A 24,499-nucleotide genomic window follows, 5' to 3' on the forward strand; every position below is an offset into this window, starting at 1 on the left:
GGAAAAGGGAATTACACTCTGCCTCTTCTAAGGATATATACCAAATTGGTGAACATATATTAATAAGACCCACCATTACCCAGGTTGACTGGGCTTTTAACATTTTGCCCTTATACTGTCACTCTTCCCTCCATCTCCTAACCATCTGAGGGTAGGTACTGTGCATTATATCCTTTCACTCCTTAAAAATAAAGGGTATATTTAAAGAAAAGTTACTCTCTCATACTATTACTAATACAATAGTTATCAAAATCAAAATATTAACAGTGGAAATGCTTTATAGTTCACATTCCTTTTTTGTCAACTGTTTTTTTAATCAATCCCCCATCTTATCCCCTGTAAATTGATTTTTAAATAATAAAAAGGTAGTGGCTTATAAAGTGTGACATAAGTCATGTAAGGTTCACTGGCAGGGAATAAAGAAAAGGTCTTGGGACAAGGGAGCTACTGTAAAAAAAAAAAAAAAAGTTGCCTTTTGGTGGGAGCCCCGGGACACCAGAAGAACAAAAGACTATTTACCAAAAGTCCATCTTACTTTACCTCTTAAGTTACCCAGCATTTGTAGAAAATGAGGGTTTTGTTTTTGTTTTGTTTTGTTTTGTTTTTTTCACTATTCTCTTCAGTTCCGACTTGGTTAGAACAGCTGGAGATTGGACTAATAGTGTAGGAAGTCTGGTTACAATTCCAGAGCAACCAGTTATCAGCTATGAATGGTAACAACCTTTTGAAACTTAAAATTTCTTCATTTATGAAGAGGGTACAATAATGGCCCCTACTGCCCAGAACTGCTGAGGGAATTAAGCGAGTGGTAAGAAGTAGCACAGAGCTCCGGCAGCCAGCCACTCTCGGGAGTCTACGGATTCCCTCCAGGCCTCCCTCCCAGTGCCCGGCCTCCGAGCGCGCCAGCGGGCCGGCGTCACGGGGGCGGGGCGGGGCGGGGCGTGCTCGTCGGCCGATCGCACGATGTGACGCGCCGCCGGAGGCAGGCCGGGCCCTCAAGATGGCGGCTGGCGCCCCGAGCGGCTCGGCCCGGCAGTAGTGGCGGGACGGCACTCGCCGCTGGGGCCGGCCGCCCCGGGAGTGGCTGCAGCAACGCCAGGAATCGAGGATGGTAAAATGACCCAGGGAAAGAAGAAGAAACGGGCCGCAAACCGCAGTATCATGCTGGCCAAGAAGATCATCATTAAGGACGGAGGCACGGTAAGCCAGGGTTCCGCGCCGGCAAGCGTCCCTGGGGCCCCGGTCTGATCTCTTTCTGCCCCTTCACTTCCTTTTACAATCGCCCCGAATGCTTCTGGCTTCCCTTTCCCTGTCCACGGGCTCTGGGGTCTGGGCGCCAGACACCCTGCGGCTGTCGCTGGAGTTGCCCTCCCCCGCTCCGGCCTGCGGCCTCCCAGGCCTGTACTGGGAGGAGACCGTCGCCTCCTCCGCACCGGCCGCCCCCAGCTCCGGTCGCCTTTTGAGGCCCTACGGCCCCGAGCCCCACGTGCACCCCTGCCGCGGGGAGGAACGTGCCGGCTCCCTGGCGGTCCGAGCAGGCCACCGCGCCCTTGCCGCCGCAGCCGCGCCTCCGCCGCCAGGCCCCAGCTGCGGCGAAGCTTGCCAAGGGCCTGGGAGCAGTCCCTGCCCTCCCATATGCTGTCAAAGGTGGCATCTGGCACGGCGACCGTACTCAGGCCCTTCGTGCGTTCGCTTTCCCCTTCCTGGTCGCGATGGGTCGGAGCTTCAGCCTTTACCTGCTCGCGGCACGGTGAGACCTGTCAGGGAGTGGGCTTTCCTCTTTTCCTCTCGGAGTCGGAAGCCTGACAGACACCTGGGGCTTATATTTCATTCGGCTAGTTTTCCGACAAGTCACCACTCTGTGCCATAAAATAAAAAATACTACGTAGAGCTGATCATGGCCTAGGGATTAGAAGTCTCTTTAAAAATAAGGCAGATTGAGGGCAAGAAAAAAATTTTGCTTTTTGGAAAAATTTGTTATCCACAATAAACTTTATGCAGTGTGCCATAATTTACCAGCAGGGGACGCAGGATTTTTAATTGAAGAGGGAACTCACCTATACTTTTTTGTACTGAGATTTCCCTTTTGCTACACTCTCTGATCTTTATTGCATCCTTTGGTATCGCGTTCTGAAATAGAATGGAAAGGTGAAATGTGTTTGTTTACCTAGAAGTGTGCAGACATGGTTCCTTTAATTCTCTTCCTGTTTGTATTTTAATGGGGAGGCTTGCTCAACCCCTGGTAAAGTCCTAAATGTGTAAGTAGGCCACCATGAGGGTTTGCTGAATTCAACTTAAGTAAATGACAAATTTCTTTAGACATTTTAGAACATGACCTGGTCTAAATATGCCAAAATTTAGAAAGCTTGAGACATAGGGAATGGTTTCAGAATGTTTTTACTTAACTGTCAAATTTATTAGATGTCGACATTTTTTGAAAAAAGAAAGTTTGAAATTTCTCAGATTCTTTTTACTGTCCATTTTTAATTAAAAATATTACTTTGATCAAATCAATTAAGAGTAGACCTAGCTTGGGCTGGGGGTATAGCTCAGTTGTAAAGTGGTTGCCTCGCAAGCACAGGGCCCTGAGTTCAATCCCCAGCGGTCCCCCTCCCCCCCAAAAAAAATAATCCTAGCTCTTTTGACCAAGTCAGTAATAACTATTTGGGGAGAAAAATTCTGTTGCTTTTGTCAACTATAGAAAGAGACCAGATATTAAAATTACTCATAAAAGTCTTCAAAATAGAGACAATGGTGGCAAAGTCTTCAAAATAAACAAATGATATTGAGAATCAGTAATATTTATCTTGCAAAAGGTAAGAATGAAACTAACTCATCAAGAAACACACTTCCTTTTCCCTATAAAGTTTAGTTTTGTTTTCTCTATTTTTTGGATTTTCGTTTGATTTGTTCTATAGAAGATTCTTTCCAAATCCAGTGAGTTTTTGGAAGAGATTTTAAAAAATCTTTCCTGTTATTTATTATAGTGAATTCATAGCTTGTTTTAGGACACAAAATATGATTTTTGTACCACAAAATAGTTTCAAGAGGACACACAGAGTAACTTTCATTGAGGGTTTTGGGCATTAGGATATTATCATTTCTCATCTTATTGGACTTAATGTTTCACTTTCCATTCTAAGAGCACTGGATACTCCTTTAGAATAGAGACTTTGTTTGCATCTTTGAATCCCATAGCTGGGATAATTTTTCTTAAATGAATTTTGTTATACTTTTGTTTATTCCAATGCATCATCAGAAGAATATTTCAATAAATGTCATGAATTTTTTTGCAGGATAGTATTTGCATTTTAAGATGGCATATGCTTTTCTGCCTCTCTGCTTGATTGGAATACTGTTACGATCTTTTGTTGTTGTTGTTGTTGTTATTTTTTGCATGGCTGGGGATTTAACCCAGGACTTCACACATGCTGGACAAGTGCTTTATCACTGAGCTATATATACTATACTCTCAGCCTTAGAGCTTTTAAAAAGTTCCACCAATGGGTAGATTCATTCAGTCACGGTTCCTTGAGGTTAATATATGCAAGGCTCTGAATATGATTTCATATTCCTGGTCAATGGTACTGATATGATTTGATTTGTACCTAGGGTTTACTAATGTTAGTAAAAGTGTTTGCTTTGTCTTTCTGTTGACACATCATTATAAGCCTATTAAACCAATTTTAATATTTATAAAAAACAAAACTAGTATTATTAATGCCTTATCAAAAAATTAGAGCAGATTTATAGTTTTGAGGAAGTGAGCCTTTCTATGTGAACCAGGTTAATGATGATACTACTTTCTTTCTTTTTTTTTTTGATCTGGGAATCCAACCCGGGGCTTTGCATGTGCTAGACAAGTGATCTACCACTGAACTATATCTTCAGCCCCTTACTACTAAATTTTCTTTTTCCTTGAATTTGTATTTCAGTCCACTCTAAGGCCAGGATAATATTCTGTCATTTGAATAGTGCACAATTAAGGACAGTTACAATAAGTTGTGTGAATTTCAGGAGGTCTTAACCTTTGTTTACCTTGAGGCTGTTTTGTAAAACAAAAATTTTTAGAGCAGTTCTGATTGAAAAGAGTATAAGTAGCTATAGAGTAAGTGGCATAGTTTAACTTAAGTAAGTGTTTAATCATCTACTATACACCATTTCACTGGTGAAAATAATCCTGATACTGGTGAATTTGCTTTTGAAGCTTCCTCTGTAGAAATACAGTTTTTAGTTATAAGTTTTAATGTATGTGTATGTAACACTTTGATGTATCTCATTTATTTAGACCATTTAATTTAAGATAACTGAATTAAATACACATTTTGACATTTTAGAATACTTAGTTTGTTTTAAATTATTATCATGTATTGCTAGATTCATTCATGTTAGAGGCTGTGAGCTAAACAGTTATTCACATGAGTTATATATATTTTTGAAAATTGAAGGATCTTCTGATTTTTAAGTTTGCTTATTTTTTATATGATCTTTATTATTTTGTAAATACAGTTATAGGATTACATCTATGACAAAGTAGAAAATGTGCAGTTCTTTTACAAGTGAAACAGTAAAATAACTAAACATTCCATAAAAACTAGTTTTACATCAATTATGTTGTTGGAAATACTTTGAAAAGTATAATTAATATATCATTTGCAATATGAAATATGCCAGATCTTCCCCCCTGATTTTTTTGTTTATTTTTTAGTTGTACTTGGCTACTTTATTATTTATTTATTTATGGTGCTGAGGATTGAACCCAGGCCCTGACATGCAAGTGCTAGGCCAGAGCTGTCCTGCTGAGCCACAACTCCAGCCCTTCCCCCCTGATTTTCATGAGAATAAATAGAAGTCAGTAAGGATTCAGAAAGCTAGACCCAATTTCAGATGTTTGCACTCATTACCTAGAAGGATGGCTGAAGTAGTTTCAGGAAAGCTTCAAAGAGTATAGGGTCTTTGTAGACCCAGAGAACTGTTCTGTGTTCTTAAGCGTGTATATATATAGTCATCCCTCACTATCCTCAGAGGTTTCAAGAGTCCCCTTCGCTACCAAAACATGTGAATGCTTCAGGTCCCTTATATAAAATGGCATACTATTTGCAAATAACCAGTGCAATTCTATATACTTTGAGTATTCTGGAGATTACTTATAATAATACTTAATACAGTGTAAATTCTGTTTAATGGTTGTTATATTGTTTAGGAAATAATGAAAGAAGAAAGCCTGTACATGTTCAATAGGGACATTTTTTTTTTTCTTGAACATTTTTTTTTTTTTGGTGCTGGCAATTGAACCAGGGCCTTGTGCATGAGAGGTAAGCCCTCTACCAACTGAGCTGTATCCCCAGCCCCTCCTGAACATTTTTGATCTGCTCCTTGGATGCAGAACCTACAGATACTGGAGGGCAGACTTCACTGATTTGGCAAGTTTGTGGCAGGTAGCTCCAGGAATAACTTAATTTATTCTCTCTGTGGTTTGTTTGGTTTAGGTTGGTGTGTCTGGACATAAATTAGTAAGCAGTTTTCCCAAATTATGGGGCCAATTCATCCTGATTAGTTAGAAGGCCAATTTAGTCATCTCTGTAGAAATTCTCCTATAGTTTTAGTATAACTTGTTTGTAGCTACAAAAGTTGAAGTTTAAGTTAAAAGAATAACTTTTTTCCTAAGTAATATTCTGAGAAATATGCATGATTTAAAATTTTCGGTTGTTTAAAAGTGCAAGTTATCTTTTAGCATTATTTTGAAATGAAAGTGTCAGTTAAAATAAGAATTGATAGTTTTAGCCATTAAACATCAAGAACCCTCAGATTTTGTTTGATGGCAAGTGTAGTATCTTAATCTTCATAATGTGTTGACTTTCTCAATATATAAAAAGAGTTATAAATTCTACCATGTGTAATATTGTCTTGTTTTAGAACAAGGAGTGATCAGTAATGTTTTCTCATTTAGCTATAGAAATAAGTATATTGAGAGAACACACTAAAATTAATCCTGAGTTTAGACTATATCCTAAACATTGATAACAGTTTGATTTTTTTTAAGTAGGGCTTTTTAAATTTTTAGTTTTGTTTTGCTTTTTTAGTAAATTCAATTTGTAGTCATTTGAACAGTGTGAAAATGATGACTTAACTTGATTTAACAGTCACATCTTTTCCTAAGAATGGAAAAGGATATATTAGATTGCCACATTTCTTATCTCTTCAAAACTTACTACAAAGCAACATAATCTTAAGCTGTAAGTCTTTTGTTTGTTTGTTTTTCTTAAGAGAGAGAGAGAGAGAGAATTTTAATATTTATTTTTTTTAGTTTTCGGTGGACACAACATCTTTGTATGTGGTGCTGAGGATCGAACCTGGGCCGCACGCATGCCAGGCGAGCGCGCTACCACTTGAGCCACATCCCCAGCCCCAAGTCTTTTGTTTTTTAAGAGTAAAACTTGATTCACTAAATTCTTGTTGAGTTTTTCTTTTCTTTCTTTTTTTTTTTTTTTGTGGCAGTGATAGGATTCACATCCTTTTTTTTTTTCTTTGAATGTTTTAAGGAAGTATTCCATTCTTTTTTTTAAGAGTATATTCTTTTTTAATATACATTTTATTTTTCAATTTATTTTTATGTGGTGCTGAGGATCAAACCCAGGGCCTCGCATGTGTGAGGCAAGCACTCTACTACTGAGCCACAACCCCAGCTCCAGTATTCCATTCTTTTTAGGAGCAAGTTAACCATACCTGCTTACTCTGTGAATACACACACACACACACACACACACACACACACACATCTTTAAAAATGACCCATAACTTGTCTGTAGAATAATTTTTTAAGTCTCACTGCAAATTAAGCCAAAGTGACTCAATAAGTGTAATAGTGTCACTAGGTGTTTTTGGTGATTCATACTTTCAGGAAACTGAGGATCAGTTTTCTTTTTCCTTTGCATATATAGTATGCCTTGCCCTGCTTGATTAAAATCAGAGAAAACAACAAAAATGCCATGATGCCAGATCCTAGTAGTAAAAGCCTACGTTTCCTTCAGTTATCACAATGTGTCAGGATCCCATTAAAACTGATTTGTGGTTAATAGTGTTTTCTACAAGAACCTGTTGTTGTTCCTCCATGAAATAGTACACTTATTCCATACATACATCTAAATTTATTTATGTTTTTTCTTTGTAAAAACTTTCTTAGTAAATTTTAATCACCTTAGGCATGTATTGTTTAGAGAAAATGCCGTGCTTAAAGATCTTTATACTCATTCTGGATTGATAACTCGTTAGAGAATTTAATTCTACATTCAAAATTATTTTTCCTTCTACATTTTTTATTGTTTTTTGTCATTTCTTTATTTCCCTAATTTTTATTTTAAATTTTTTACAACAATAGAAAAATTGAAAGACTAGCACAGTGAATACTCATTTACCCATCACATAGAGTCAGGATTCACCAGTTATTAACATTTTGCCATATTTGCTATTTCATATATATATATACACACATACACACATACATACTTACATATACACATACACACACACACATATTTACATTTTTTGTTTTCCTGAACCATTTGAAGAGTCAGTTTTAGACAACATGACATTTGTTTGTAAAATATTTTAGGAGGGGCTGGGGCTGGGGCTGAGCAGTAGCGCTTTTCCCTGGCATGTATGAAGCACTAGGTTCAATTCTCAGCCCTACATATAAATAAATAAAATAAAGGTCTATCAACAACTAAAAAATATTTTAAAAAATATTTTAGGATATTACACCTGAGAATACAAACATTTTCCTCATAACCTTAATGCAGTCAATACAATTTTTTAAATTAGCATTAATACAATACTGTTGTACAATAAATAGTCCATAGTTTTCCCAATTGTCCTAAAAACATACTGCATTTGGATACAGAATTTAATTACTATGTTTAGCTGCCATGTTTCTTCATTTTCTTTTAGCTTAAAGAAATTTTTTGTCATTTTTTAAAAAAATGTTTTTAATATTTAGATGGACATAATATCTTTATTTTTATGTGGTACCTCATGCATGTTAGGCAACCACTCTACCATCAGGCCACAACCCTAGTCCCTTGTTGTTTTTATGATCTTGGTATTCTTCTTCTTGTTTTGTTTTTTGTTTGTTTGTTTTTTAATTCCAGGGATAAAACCCAAGGCCTCACACTTGCTCTACCACTGAGCTATATCTCCAGCATTAATATGTTTTTTATTAATTTATTTTGGTTTTGATTTTGTTTTGCCATGCTGGGGTTGAACCCAGGGCCTCACACATGCTAGGCAAGTGCTCTACCATTGAATTACATTTGCAGCCCCTTGACCTTGAAGAGTCTAAGCCAGTTTTCCAGGATGATCCTCAGTTTGGTTTATACTCACTGTTTCCTTATATAAGATGGCGTGCTGTTTAGTAAGTAGAATTACAGTGCATTATAATTGTGGAATGAGTTCTGTTTTCTGGGCAATAATCTATATAATTCCCTGGTTCACTGGTAGGAATATAACAAGAAGTTATTAAAGTCAATATTTCCTCCATAATAACTGCTGGATTCATAAACGTTGATTTGGGCAATCATAGGTTCAGAATTTGAGAGTTAGATGTGGATTTTTCTTCTCTTTTTTAAAATATTTTTATTAGTTATTGATGGACCTTTATTTTTTTTTAATTTATATATGGTGCTGATTCTCGAACCCAGTGCCTCACACATGCTAGCCAAGCACTCTTCCACTGAGCCACAATCCCAGCCCCAAGATGTGGATTTAGATAAGATTAATACAGATGTTTCTCAATTTATAATGGGATTGTACCCCAATAAGCCCATTGTAAATTGAAAATTTTGTAAGTTGAAAATTCATTTGTTATGCCTACCAAATATAGCTATGGTATATAGTGCTGCTAAGCTATGTTTGGTAGGCATAACAAATGAATTTTCAACTTACAAAATTTTCAAAGCAGCACTATATACCATAGAGTATTGGTTGTTTCTCCTTTTTGATTGTGTGTCTGAGAGCTGTGGCTTGCTGCCACTGCCCAGCATCACAAAAGAGTATCACACTACATATCACTAGCACTAGAAAGTTTCTACTGAATGCATGTTGCTTTTGTACTATTGTAAAATAGAAAAATTGTGTGTTGGGAACTATTTGTAGGCTACCCCTTCCTGCTCAGGGATAAGTAAGTAGCTTACTTAAGTCACCTAGCACCTCAGTAACTGTCATGATTAGAGCTATAGAATCAGTCCATTGGTAATAAACACCCATTATACATAAAACATGGTAGTTTGCCATAGGATACTAAAATGAATGAGACTTGATCCCTGTTTCTAAGAAAGTAATATTCTATGGCAGGGTATACAATAGTTAAGATTTGGTCTCTGGAGTTGCTGTGATTGACTCCATATCTTATTTTGCTCTGTTGGATTATAAAATGAAAGTAATAACCTATCTAACTTCAGAAGTTATTGGAAAGTGTAGGATTATAATTGTAAATCATTGTAAGTTTTAAGATACAAGGTCTTGCTATGTTGCCCAACCTGGCCTGAAACTCCAGTCAACTTTCTGTTATTGTAATAAATAACCAAGATAAATCACCTTAAAAATGGAAAGACTTATTTTGACACACAGTTATAGAAGTTTCAGTCCATGATCAATTGGCCCTCTGGCTTTGAATCTGTAGCAACACAGTACATCATGGTGGAGGCAGCCTGTTCACCTCATGGCTAGGTGCAGCAGAGTGCAGAAGGAAGGCACTGGGTTCCCAATATCTTTTCAAGGTCATGAAAGTTAAATCCCAATGATTTAACTTCCTTCTACTGAACCTCACCTCTTAAATGTTTTGCCACATCACAATGAGCTGGGGACAAAGCCTTCAATATGTAGGTCTTTGGGGGCCTTTAAGATCCAAATTATAATATTGTTTAGTCCACATTCAAATTTCCCCAGTTGTCCTGATAATATCTTCATAGCTATTCATTTTTTAAGTCCCAGATACAATAAAAAATTATACATTATATACAGTTGGTTTATTAAGTTTAATTTGGAGGAGTTCTCCTGCTTTGTGTGTTTGTGTGTATAGATCTTTCCTGCTACCCTGCTTTTCTGTGTATAATTCTAAGCCATTTGTCTTGTAGAAAGTTGCTCAAACAGAATTTACCGTTAGTACCTCCTAATTAGACAAAGAGCTAAATATAATTGTTAAGAAAACTATATAAGTAAAGTGACCTTCCTAGGGTGTTATATTCAGAGGTATATGATGCCAGTTAGTCCCAGTTGTTGTTTTTTCCAGTACCGGGGATCAAACACAGGCTTCGTACATGTTAAGCAAATACTATATCACTAAGCTAGACCTCAAACCCCTGACTTAAGAAAAAAAATTTTAAATTATTGTTTTTACTGATAATATAAAAATTAAAACATTGTAAGTTTTAGGGAATATTCATTGGATCTAGGAGTACAATACCCACTGAGTCACTAGTCCTTTTTATTTTATGCTTTTGAGTCAGTCTTACAGAGTTCCTCAGGTTGGCCTCAAACATGATCTATCTGACTGTGGTGCTACACCCAGCAAGGAATATTCTTTATTATTTTATTTTAATCTAGGCTGTATAATAAATCCATGTGATAGATGATACTATAGTGTATACAATAGAACATCAGGATATAGAGAAGTGTTCGAATAGGGAATGTCATAAGTTTAGTGAATATACTACCTCTTTAACAGTGTCTAATAACTACTGAATACTATAGCGATAGGTAGAAGAAACTTAGGGAGTACAAATATCCTTATGATAGAGTTATCTTCTGATTAAAGCCATTATAAATCTAAAATATCATAACTTGAAATTCATTTAATATACCTGACTTATTGCATATCATAGTGTAGCAGCACAGTATACAGTAGAATATTGGCAGGACTTGCTTCAGGGATCATGATCTTGAAAAAGTTTAGGCCAAATAAAATTAAATAAGTATCTTACATAGCTATATATAACTGTAGAAGTTGCCCAGTGTGACAGGGTAAAAGAATAAATAAGTAGATTTAAAACAAACAATTAAATCCAGACAGAAACCTGCGAGATGTAACTGTGGTCTGTATGAATGTGAGATTCATGAAAATGTATGATTCAATGAAAAGTATGATTTGGGAATTTGGGGATTAGAAGGGGTAGTGTAGAGTTGAGGGTTCAAGGAGAATATTTCTGACTTATGGTGGAACCATCTCTCATGCCCCCATAAGAGAAGTTATTAAGTTGAGTAACTTTTGGTATAACAATTATGCTTTCTGGTGGCATATCTGGCATTTGGGGTTGAAATATGTATTATTTTCACATTTGTATCCTTCCAGATTTTTCACGTCTTTTGCAGTTCTCTTGAACACATCTGCAAATGTCATCTGTTGATAAGATCTATTTGTGATCTGAACTTTCTAGTCTTGATACTGCAAACTATTATCTAGTCAAATATTTTATTTTCCTTACTTCTTGTCTTTCACCTGTCTGGTATTCTACCCAATCCATGATACTTGCTTTCTTTCTGAAATTATAAAAAAATTTTGCTTCTGAATAGGTATTCCATTTAAACTACCAGTAAAACATCCTACCTAGAAACTATTTTTTAATTTTTTTTTTTTAGTTGTAGATGGATACAATACCTTTATTTACTTATTTATATGTGGTACTGAGGATTGAACCCAGTGTTTTACACTTGCAAGGCAAGTGCTGTACCACTGAGCCACAATCCCAGCCCCCTGCCTAGAAACTTTTAAAATTCCAAATTAGTAAAAGATTTTTTATATTAGTTCATTTTATTAAAATAATATGTTGCTTTTGAGTTCATTTGAAATTTTTAAAAAGTCAATATAGTTATACAGGTTGAGCATCCCTTATCTGAAATGCTTGGGACCAAAAATGTTCAGATTTTGGAGTGTGTTGGATTTTGGAACGTTTTTGCATAGACTTCTCTGGTTGAGCATCCCTAATCTGAAAATCTACTCAAAAAGTTTTGCATTTTGGGTTTGGATTTTCAGATTAAGGATGCTTAATCTGTAATACAGCTCTCAAAATAACCAGAAATTTAGAACAAGTAAATATCCCTTCTTCCCCCATGCCAGTGTTCTAACTCCACCACTAAGCTATGTCCCCTTTTCCACACCCTTTTTTAAAATGAAAAATAATATATTTTTTCTTACCATTCTGGGAAATATAGAGAGAATGTTCAGGAGGGACGGATGCTATGTGCTGCTTTTTAATTTTTTCCATTTTCATTTTACATAGTTTGTTTCTTTCTTTATTTAGTAGTAGATGGACACAGTACCTTTATTTTATCTATTTATTTTTATGTGGTGCTGAAGATTGAACCCAGTGCCTTGATCATGCTAGGCAAGAGCTCTACCACTGAGCTACAACCCCAGCCCCACATAGTTTGTTTCTTACATAAGCAAAACATTTTCCTCTTAAAGTACAAGCATATTTACTAGAAAAGGTTTAGAAAATTCCAAACAACTTAGTAAATAATATTATACCACTTAAATCATTATTTACGTATCAATATAACACTATTGATGTTTTTGTCTTTTGTGGTCAAAATTACCCTATTTTATATCCTACTTTAATTTTTTTAAGTTTAATATTATCATAAGTAAGCATTTTTACATGTCATTAAAAATTATCCATAAACAGTTTTGAGCTGTGTATTATTCTATCTGATTTGCAGGCTGTGATTTGAGTACAAGCTTTGTAACAAAGGTTGAATATTTAACTTTTTATTGTTCTTACTGTAAGTGCTGCTGATGCCATGAACATCTTTGTAGTAGCTTTGTCTGAATGCTTGATGATTTACATGGCATAAATAGATATTTTTAAAAAATATTAGTGTATTCCTTTGTATCTTTTATCACATTTATTTAATGTTTGTTTAGTTTTTTTAGTGCATGAATGCTTCATTAGTTAAGATATGAATCTTTTATAATTTCTTAGATATCTTCTTCATTTTGTTTACTACTTCTTTTATGGTGCTGGGAATCAAACCCAGGGTGCCTTATATGCTAAAGAAGTGCTCTACTGCTCCTGGCCCTTGTTCACTTTTTAAATTCATCTAATGTTATACGTGTTTTCCTCAAACCAGTAGGCCTAAAGTGGAATTAATCTTTTATGCTTTCTCCTTTCCTCATTGTCTAGCTGACTAAGAAACTGAAATCTCTTCATCTTTAATCTTCCCTTACTCTCTGCACATCAAGTCAATCTCTGAGTTCTATTGATTGTATCTTCAAAGTGGTTTTTATGTCAGTTCACTTTGCTTTATCCTACTCCCACTGTCTTATTCAGGTTACTGTTACTTTTTTATTTTTTTAGCTGTAGACGGACACAGTACCTTTATTTTTATATGGTGCTGAGGGTTGAACCCATTGCCTCACAGTTGCTAGGCACGAGCTCTACCACTGAGCTACAACCCCAGTCCCAAGTTACTATTAATTCTTAAACTTGGGTTTCTACAATAACCTGGCTTCTGGTTGTCCTGACTCCCTCTCAACCTATTTGCCATGTTGCATTGGAAGTTAGTATTCTGTAATTTTATGCTACTCTTTGGCTTAAAATATTATAGTTTTCCTTCAACATTCAGGAAAATGCCTTAATGTGACTTATAAGGTCTTTTTTTTATCACATTTCCAGCTTCAACTCTGTTCGCCTCTCAACCTTGACTTTGGTACCGCTTTCCTTCTTATGTCACATACTGAAATAAGTTGTGGTGTTTCATGTCTTCTGCCTTTGCATATCCTGTTCCCTTTCCCTCAGATACTCGTCCATCATTTTGCCTACCTTGCCTCAGTGTGCACCAGACAATACTTTTGGGAAGCCATTTCTGACACGTGATTGGGTGACTCCCGTTAAGGGTCTGAGGCACTTTGGCTGTGTCGAAGCTTGCCCGGCCCTTTCCTGATGAGAGAGCCCATCCGTGTGGGGGTGTGCCTGACCACTGACCTCGGGGACCCAATCACTGACCCTGACCTTGGAGTGCAGCCCCCCCCTCAACCTTCATTGGATGGAATTCTCCCCTGAATCTCTTGTTCCCCAATAAAAGGCTACTCCCAGGCGTGTTCAAACTCTCTCTCTCTCCTACTAGCCCTGAGTAATCCTTGCTGCCCTGCTGGGCGGTTAGAGGAGGGAACCAGAGAGGGGAGCCGTCTCGGACCTAGCAATAGAAATAAGGTAACTGAGTCTGTGTGTTTTATTTTGATCTCTTCTAACTAACTTTATGCCTAGAACCTCATTAATGAAACCATTGCGCAGGCCGCATGGTAGAAATACTGATTCTTTCCCATTGGATTTTTGAGGTATCAGATCATACCTACCTCCTGAAAGCCTTCTCTGATATTCCTTGCAACTGATTACATGGTCTTCATGTGAGAGCCACTTTTAACACATTATTTCCTTCCTCCCTCCTTTGGCTGGGTCTCACAAAATTGCCCAGGCTGACCTCAAACTTGCAATCTTCCTGCCTCAACCTCTGGGGTAGTTGGGATTACTGGTTCACACCACTTCACTGGTTCTAACAGTTTTTTGTGCTATCCTTTTGCTCTGCATTTATTTGTATAAAGTTTTACATATTTTGTATGTGAGTGATGCTGGGGATTGAATCCAGGACCTCAAACATACTAAGCATATGCACTACCACTGAGTACAGCGCTAATATTTTTGTACTTTTTTTTTTGGTGGTGGTGGTGGTAGGGTTTGAACCCAAGGCCTTGTGCATGCAAAGCAAGCACTCTGCCAACTGAGGTGTATCCCTAGTGGCCCCTTAATATTTTTATCAGCATTTCCCAAAGTCTTTTTCCAAGGAATTTAGGTGTCTATGTGGTATTATCTGTTAATGTAAAAGCTTCCTTGGTTGAGTTTGGGAAACAGTCCTTACTGTGTTTGTGGAATTTATAATATAAATTGATATATGTTAAAGACCTTGAGAATTTTACCAGGCTTTCTACTAGTTGCTGAGTATATGTGGTGGTGAACAAAACAGGTTTGAAGCTAATCAAATCCTATGGACATTTTTTTACCTGATGTTACTATACTTGCTCTATTTGGTACTGATTTTCACTCCTTCCTGCTCCTTAGTCATCTGTGACATTGTGTTCTCTTGATTCTCCTGTTATTTCTTTCATTGTTCCTTTCCTAAATATCTTCTTCATGGGTTCCTTTTCTTCTGCTATACTACTTAAATGTTGGTGCTCCTTGGGGTTCTGTTTTAGCCCACTGTTCATTTCATAATTTATATCTTTTCCACTTGGGTGATTTCAGACATCACATTTGCTGTTTACTAATTTTTTTTAATTGAGGCTCAGGACAATAGAAAGGTTTTAAGTAAAGGGGCCAATCTCTTAAATAGAACCTAAGGTAAATTTGAGGCTTCTTGGGGAGAAAAGTGCAGGGATATTGCCAGCTTCTTCTACTAGATAACCACCCTAAAAACTTGGAAGTCATTCTTAATTCTCCCTCTCACTATTAAAGTTCTGCCAATTTCATATTTTGAATACTTAAACCCATTCTCTCCCCTCCAGCATCCATACTGCTCCACTGTCTTGGGTCTTTATCATTCTTGTTTGAGCTGATTCAGATAGCCTTCTTTTGCACACACTTAGCTCTTTGATTTCATCCTTTAAGAAATCAGCAGAATGTTGCATTGGAAAATGCAGATCTGATTCGTTCTCTTGCTTGAAACTGTTCAGAGGCTTCCTATATGTGAGATGAGAAACTCTTTAAACAAGTTTGAGGCTACTTCTCCTCCCTCCCTCTTTACTCCAAGACTAGACGTTTATTCCCCAGGAGCTTTAAATTGTCGTTGTCCTTGTCTACTTCATTATCATTTTTTCCATTGTTATTATGTACCCCACCCTTTTTTTTTTCCCTTTGGTCATACTTCTCCTTGCTTACTAACCTGTGCATGTCTCTTTATTGTATTTACACATAAGAGATGATGATGATAAGACTTATTCCTATGTAGGCTATGATCTTTAAGATCAGGATTTGTGTCTTGTTTTTGTAATCCTAGAACCTCTGGTACATAGCAGGTATTCTGGAATATTTACTGAATGAATGAGATCTTGTACAAATTCATGCCCAGCTGCGGTCCTTCAATCACTAACCCCTCCACTCCAACTCCTCAATTGCAGGTTCTACCAAGGTGTTTTCAGGTACCTTAATTCTGTATGTTTAGAGACTCATCTATTATTTTAAATTATAATGATGCATTATGACAATGTTAAAAGTGATGCATCATCATTTCAACATGTAGAGAAACCCAAACATGTACTGGGGATTTACCTCAATGGTAAAACGCTTGCCTCAAGTACATGAGGTGTGGGTTTGATTCTCAGTACCACCAAAAAAACAAAACGAAACAAAAAAAAATTGGAAGAGAACCCAAACACTATTAATATTCCCACATAATGCTAATGAATATTTTAAAGCTATGACATTATAATGTTTATTTATTTGCATGTAAATCCTGAACTCAAATTTTAAGTTTACTGAAAAGGCCAAATATATCCCTGTTACTAAGCAATGCATAACTGTATGTTCTTGGTAAATATTTACTGATTCTTGTCATCATTGTTGGTGATTCTAGTATACCCTTTTAACTTAATTTTTTTTTTTTTTTTTTTTTTGTAGCCTCAAGGAATAGGTTCTCCTAGTGTTTATCATGCGGTTATCGTCATCTTTTTGGAGTTTTTTGCCTGGGGACTATTGACAGCACCAACCTTGGTGGTAAGTAATTTTCGTTTATTTACCACTGATTCTAAAATCTCTTTTTCTGTAGTTTTGGAGGAAAAGATGACCTTTTTCCTTTCCATGGTTAACTCAAACCAGTATTGTCAATTCTGAGGAGTACTCACCTGTGTTTACTGCTTTAGTTGTGTTTTTCAACCTTTATCTTCCTTTCCTTACTTTGAGGGGCTGGTGGTAAAATATGTGAATTTAGACATGTCATTTGGACATATTCAAGCAGGGGCTCAGTCACCACTCTGTTTGGATTAAGCAAAGGGTTTCTTATGCTGAGTTTAGGAAAGATGATGTCTGTGACCTGCATTAGTTGGTATGAGAGATTCATTCATAAAATTGCATTTTCCAAATTTCAGAGTTTAGTTTGGTTTTGTCTTTTATTTTTTCCCTTTCATTTTGTACTAAGGATCTAGAAAGACTAAACCTGATTTTTTACCTATACTTCCCTAGGTTTGGAAAGACCCTATCAGACCATTCAGATGAGAACTAGTTGTTTCCTATCAGGATAGATAGGGGAGTGGAATGAAGGAAGGCATTATCTATGTTAGAAATCTGTAATATCTTGAAAGGAGTAGTTTAAATGTACAGCTTGCCAAATCCTAGAAGAACAGAATTCCAAGCAGTATACTTGCTTGTATGTATATGAGCTTGATCATTATTAAACAAAAAACTTTTATAAAAGGTTGTTTATAGAAAAATTGATTAAGTAGATTGAACTAGTTTAGGAATAATTGCAATTCGTATTTCTTGGCATATTTTCGACTATATAATCATTACTATTTGTGCATAAAATAATAGGTTTTGTTTGTTTGTTTGTTTGTTTTGCACTGGGGTTGGAATCCAGGTGTGCTTAACGATTGAGCCACGCCCCCAGCCTTTTTTTTTTTAATTTTATTTAGAGACAGGTTGTAATCCTTACAACCACCTTGATTTACAGAAAAAACTTGATTGCTACTGTGATAGTAAACTATAGTGTTGGTATTTGAACATAGGCTTGCTTGATTCTGGTGCTCAGTCTTTTGGGGAATGCTGGTAGTAAGTGATTCATACCCATGATTTAGGTAATTGAGGTTATTGGGCAGTCCAACTACTAGCTAGTAAGTTAAAAGGGATTAAAATTTGGTTAAGCTTTTAGCAAGCTGTCACAAAAGCTTTTTGTGATGTTTCCATATTTGTTATCAGAATTTGAAGTGTATATAGCTACTTAAATTTTGCTTCTGATTTAATTAGGTATGTCAACTTTTTGTGTAACTTTTTAGTATAGTTGTTTTTTCTAGTTGGACCAAGGAGACTATTTAAAAACAAGTTATTTAAGCATAAAGGCTTATTTATTCATTTACATAGGGAAACTAACTTTGTGCTTAGTATATTCTTAATTTTATTTTTGTTAACTAAAATAGTATGGATTTCTTTTTACATAGGGAAACTAACTTTGTGCTTAGTATATTCTTAATTTTATTTTTGTTAACTAAAATAGTATGGATTTCTTTTTCTTTTCTTTTTTTCTTTTTTTGATTGGCATTGTGGGCTATTGAACCCAAGGGCTTTGCACATGCTAGGCAAGCACTCTCCAACTGAGGTACACCCCCAACCCCTCAGAATGTATTTTCTACTACTTCAGTGACTTATACCTACAGGTGAATGACAGATTTTAAGGGAGATTAAACCTGTCTTTTTGAAACCTAGGCATTTATATTTTTTTTAGAAGTGATTGATACATCACTATTTAAAAACAATATATTAATTCAATGTGAGCTTTTGAAAAGGTTTTGCTTACTTTGAGTCTTTTTTTGCTTATAAATTTTGGGGTGTTTGTTGCCAGTATTTATTATTTTGTACTCCTTTTTTCTGCCCGCATGTTGAAGTATGAAGGAAGGTGGGTTTTGGAATAGAAGAAGGAACCAGGTGATGGTGGTACATTTCTGATAATATTTATTTATTTGTTTATTGTGGTACTGGGGATTTAAACCAGGGGTGCCCTACCATTGCTACAACCCAGGGCTTATTTTTAAGACAGGGTCTCCCTGAGTTCCTAAGGCTGGCCTCAATTCTGTGACCCTCCTGCCTTAGCTCACCTAAGTTGTTGGGATTATAGATATGTACCACTGTGCCCAACCAGTAGTTTGTTTACTTTTAAATATTTCATTTCTGTTTTTTGTGTTTTGAAAGTGATTATAAAGGATACCAGTTAGAGAGTCACAATTCTTAACTTTCATTTAAAAAGGGAAAATGAAGATATAATTGAGTTTATTGTTATTTTAAGTCAATATCTTTCTCTTCCTATATGTAGCTTTCAAAAATTACATTATAGTTTGTTTCAGCAATTCATTTTCAATATTAATTAATTCAATTGATAATAAATTTTAGACTTGTTAATTTTAATAAATGTTTAGTTTTAGATTTATTATAACCTTAATTTCTTATTTTTAAAAAATGTGATATGAAATTTTTTTCCACTTCATGTGGTTGAGATTACATCTTTGAGATATAAGTTCATACAGAATAGCCATGACCACATGTATTCTATGTGGTCAGCTTGCCTAGGGGAAGAGATGAAGCCTCCACCATCAAGGGAATTTAAGTTAACTACAAAAAAGAATTCTGTACTGACAGATATTTTTAAGGTCTGAAGTTTAACACTTTTGAGAGGTTATGAATATATGGTTAGTTTATAGTGGATGTTAAGTGATCAATGATTAAATAACATTGACTTGATAAAGAGAATTGGTGACAGTAGGTGTAAGAAATATAATGCTATGAATGGCTTTACTCCTTTGACAGATCAATGATTCTAGAAATACTAGGCCAATGTTTGGTGGTTCAAACTGCTGAGATACACAGTACATATTATTAAACCCTCACATCCATCACCATCTCTTCTACCTAATTGATTTCTCATCCTTTGCTTCAGAGATAGTACCTAGGCATTTAATATGTTAAAGACTACTTTCAAAATCTTTAAAGATCTTAAAAATTTTAAAGACATTAAAACTTCTTGAAACGTATGTATTTTTTTCCTATTCAACTCTAAAGACCTCATGACAAATCAAAAATCTTACATTTCATACTTCTTTTTTTTCCTGTTAAAGTTTTGTTCAAAATTATATGGCCTTAAAGGAGAAATTGCTTTAGAGTGGAAAATTGTATACAGAGGAACAGTTTGGAAGGTTTAGGGACTGCCTTTATTTTATTTTTACCAACAAGTAGTAAATTTTTGTTAAGTTTGTACCTATTGGCAGAAGAGTAACTGAAGAAAACGAAGCAATCCTAATCCTTGTAAAGGTTCTTGCAAGATGTAAAAAGGTACACTCAGCATAGAGTTTCTTCCTAAAAGGAAGACTTACCCACCTTTCTTCTTAACCCTCACATTGCCATTCTCTTTTTTCTTTTTCTTTTTTTTACTCCGAGAACATTGCTTTAACAGTAGAAGCATTGTCTTTTAAGTCAAGCGAGAACTCAATTGTCATATCTGTAAAGTGTTAATGCAATCTAATTCAGTGTTGATAGGATTAAATAAAAGTGTATAAAGTCCCAACACATAGGCTATAAAATCATTAGCTGCCATTTTTTAACTTTTATTTTTCCAGTTTCCTTTCCCTCCAATTGTCTTTTCAGCCAATGAATTCTCAATGGTCTACCCATTGCTCACTAATGAAATTGATGCCTTGTGGTTTGAGAATACATCTTGAAAAGTATAGAATATCTTGTTATACATTTTAATAGATTGAGATTTTGTTTTCTTGCTTTAATTTTTCTTAATTTGTGGCAATTAAAAATTCTCTATTTTCCCAGTTTTCTACTCTAGATAATATATATCCATCTGAAAGAGACTACAAGTCAGTTTTATGTGGGAATCAGGATAGTACATACTGTTCAAGTCTGACCCCTCCTGGGTTCAGTTTCAGCTTTCACACTTACTGACTATGATTTTGAACAAGACATTAAACTTCCATGTATCTGTTTTTGATAGATAGGGTTGTTATGAGAAATCAAATGAGATAATATAGAGAGAGCTCTCAATTTAATGTCCTATAATACAGTGAATGCCATATAAATATTTGGTGACATTAGTATCTATTCATATGCATGCATAGTGTCATACAAATCTGAAAATTTATATGAAATTAGATTGTATTATGAAGGGATATTTGAAAATGTAAGGTGGAAATATTATGGATTAAAAGGTAGCATGTGATTTTTATTTTGGTTTTTATTCTTCAGGTGTTACATGAAACCTTCCCTAAACATACATTTCTAATGAATGGCCTAATTCAAGGAGTAAAGGTAAGATCAATCATATATCTATATATCTGTATGCAAGCACAAACATACATATTTATGTACATATAATTCTGTCAGTTCTTTGTTAATTGTGTGAACAAACTGCAATTTTTATAACTAGAATATAATTTGGAGCATTATTTAATGCTTTAAGACCAACTGGATTTTAAATATGATTTGACTCAAATATAGCCTCCTGTGCATTATAAATTATACTGTATTTCCTATGTTTTGTTAGCATTTATGTTCCAAAGGGCTCAGTGCTTTTATAAACTAAAAATAATAATATAGATTGGAGAGGAAAAAAACTATGCCAGAAACCTCACAAATATAAAATTATATTGGTATGATAAAGTATTGGTTATTATGCAGATTCTTTACTCTAGATTCAGTTTGACCAACAGATGTTATAAATAGATTATTAGCCTACCAATATAAAACCAGGTAATTAGCATGTGATATTCTTTCCAGAATTGGTAATGTAAGTTATTCTGATTGAGAATTCATTAGAGCATTTATATTTAATAGTCAGAGCCCTGCAGATGATTCTAGCATATCTGAAGAAATTTTTAAATTATATATAGAGAAGAAATAAGTTAATTTTTATCTAAATTTTAGCAATTTGTTCATTTAAAAACAAGATTGTTTAAAATCCATTTGTGGTAATAAAATTTATATTGGGCTCATGGATATACAGGATAATTTTTTTTTTTAATTTAAGGAAACAAAGTTGTTCAAAATTCTTCTATGGTAGTAAAATTATTTTTGCTCATGGATAGGTAGCATAAATTTTCTTTAAAATTTTTTTTAGGGTTTGTTGTCATTCCTCAGTGCCCCACTTATTGGTGCTCTTTCTGATGTTTGGGGCCGAAAATCCTTCTTGCTGCTAACAGTATTTTTCACATGTGCCCCAATTCCTTTAATGAAGATCAGCCCATGGTAGGTGCATATTCATATTATTGCAACTAAATATCATTTTCTGTTATTGCTTTCTTAATGTTTTTTTTCTTGCCTACTTATGTAGATTTTAATTGTTTTTCTTCTAATATCATTATTCTTTGACACATATAAGAAGGGTTGTGGCTTAGTGGTAGACCGCTTGCCTAGCATGCGTGAGACACTGGGTTCGATCCCAGGAATCACATAGAAATAAACAAGATACAGATATTGTGTCCATCTACAACTAGAAAAATATTTTTTAAAAAAGAAAAAGCCCCCAAGTAATAGTTCATAAATAAAGGTTTTAGAAGTCAATACTAATATTGGAAATAGGTACTAGTATCTATTTTGGAAATAGATACTACACTATTGGCAAACTTGCTTTTGGATGTCGCAATCCATACTTCAAAACAGTATTTTAGGGACTGGATAGAGTTGTTAACACTTTATTTTCTTAAGTAGATTATTAAAAACATATTACAAAATTTCTTATTATTGGTACTCATTAGGAATAAGTTTTACTATATATCAGTAAAGTCCAAAATGATAGTTGTTTAATATGAAGGAAGGTTATTTCTCTCTCAATATAAAAAAGACTTTGGAGAGATGCTATTGTAATTCCAGTGAACCATCCTTTTTCTGTCTTGCTGCTCTGCCATCCTCAGCTATCACCTCACTGTACAAAATAACTACTCATGAACCAGCTATCAGATCACACTTCAGGCAGCACAAGGGAAGGTATGGCTAAGAAAAGCACATCACTCTCTTTTAAGGAAACTTTTTTTTTTTTTAAGAGAGAGTGAGAGAGGAGAGAGAGAGATAATTTTTAATATTTCTTTTTTAGTTCTTGGCGGACACAACATCTTTGTTGGTATGTGGTGCTGCTGAGGATCGAACCCAGGCCGCACGCATGCCAGGCGAGCGCGCTACCGCTTGAGCCACATCCCCAGCCCCTAAGGAAACTTTATTTAGAGTATTTCCATCCAACCTCTGCTTACATTTCTGTGGTCAGGTATTAGGTATATGATGCTGTTATAAGATGGTGGACTCATAGCAACCCTGATTAAAATTAGGATTTTTTTCATTAAAAGGAAATGAGGGAAAACTCACAAAAAAGAAAATGAATGTCCCAAAGTAATAGAGTAATAGTAGTAGTTGTAGATTTATTCTCTGATGTTCTTACTACACTGAATTTTAATATTGGTTATTTAATTATAGTTAATTAATGAATGGGGTATATTTTCATTGTGTGTCTAGAAGGTCCTAGGGGATAAACAGAGCAGGATTTTTTTCTCATAGGTTAGATAGAACTCTAAAATCCAAGCCCTTGATAAAAGCTCATCATGCAAATTAAATCTTACTGAGGCAATCTAGGGAATAAGCATTTGGTTTGGAAAGCAGTGTTAGAAAAATTTTAGTAGTTATAATGTCCTGGTGGAATGATGTCTTGAAAGTTTATTATGGTTACACAGGATTTTTAAAAACTACCTCATTACAATAGAAGTTTCCTATTTCTGGCTAGATATTTTGGAATCATCCATAGTAAAATATAGTTTGTTTTTCAAGATACTGTTTGTTTCCATTATTAGGAGTGCTAGGCAAGTGTTCTACCAATGAACGGCATCCTTTTTTTTTTTTTTTTTTTTTTTTTTGGAGAATGGGTCTCATTAAATTGCTCAGACTGACTTAAACTGACTTGGATTTCCTATCCTTCTGCCTCCTTTTAGGTGGAATTACATGCATGGGCCACCAAGTCCGATTCTTTGATTCATGCTTTATAGTTAACTGTTCTGAAACCTGAACACTGCTGTTCAAGTTTCCTCTGTGAAGACTGACTTTGTTATTCTTAACATTTGAAAAGCCATAGATAACTTTTGAAAGACATCTAGTTTCTCTAAATGGCTCAAAGTAAATGTGGAGTAGGTTTTTGTTTTAGTGAATTTTTTTTGTGTGTGTGTGTGTAGTACTATGGTGAAAAACAATAATGAATGAAATATAGTAATAATAGTGAATGAACTTTAGTTTGTTGCTATAGAAGCAACAAACAAAGGTATAATTCAACAATTGGGTTAAAGATTTACCTGAATATGTTCTCATTTTAAGTGCTGAATTCCTGCATAGTAACAATGTTACTATTAAGGAGCCATTTCTAGCCCTTTGTTTTCATAATATCTGCGGCTGTGTTAATTTTAATTCCTGAACTGCTCTAGAAAGCTGTTGACTAAAATTAGCTAATAGAAATGAAGGAAAGTTCAAGTGATGGTAATTGTTCCAACCATTTCTTGTCAATTATCTTTCATCCTTAGGTGGTACTTTGCTGTTATCTCTGTTTCTGGAGTTTTTGCAGTGACTTTCTCTGTGGTATTTGCATACGTGGCAGATATAACCCAGGAACATGAAAGAAGTATGGCTTATGGATTGGTATGTGTTTTTATCTTATACTTTGCATCTGCAAAAAAATACCTTGTTAAACTATCTCTTATTATAAGGAATGTAAATATTTTCTT

General features: G+C 35.2%; 1 protein-coding gene across 2 annotated transcripts in view; it reads left to right on the plus strand.

Annotated features, from left to right (window-relative positions):
- The first annotated feature begins 984 nt into the window (after positions 1–984).
- The window catches only part of Slc71a1 (solute carrier family 71 member 1), a 40,559-nt gene continuing 17,044 nt past the window's right edge, over positions 985–24,499 (plus strand). For both annotated transcript variants that reach the window (XM_026379421.2, XM_077803732.1), the window contains exons 1-5: positions 985–1,200; positions 16,662–16,757; positions 20,994–21,056; positions 21,865–21,992; positions 24,299–24,413. In XM_026379421.2, coding sequence (XP_026235206.1) covers positions 1,117–1,200; positions 16,662–16,757; positions 20,994–21,056; positions 21,865–21,992; positions 24,299–24,413 — 486 coding nt within the window. In that variant the 5' untranslated portion in view covers positions 985–1,116. The remainder of the gene's footprint in view (positions 1,201–16,661; positions 16,758–20,993; positions 21,057–21,864; positions 21,993–24,298; positions 24,414–24,499) is intronic.

Source organism: Urocitellus parryii, chromosome 11 (genome assembly GCF_045843805.1).
Source record: "Urocitellus parryii isolate mUroPar1 chromosome 11, mUroPar1.hap1, whole genome shotgun sequence".
Taxonomy (NCBI): Eukaryota; Metazoa; Chordata; class Mammalia; order Rodentia; family Sciuridae; genus Urocitellus; species Urocitellus parryii.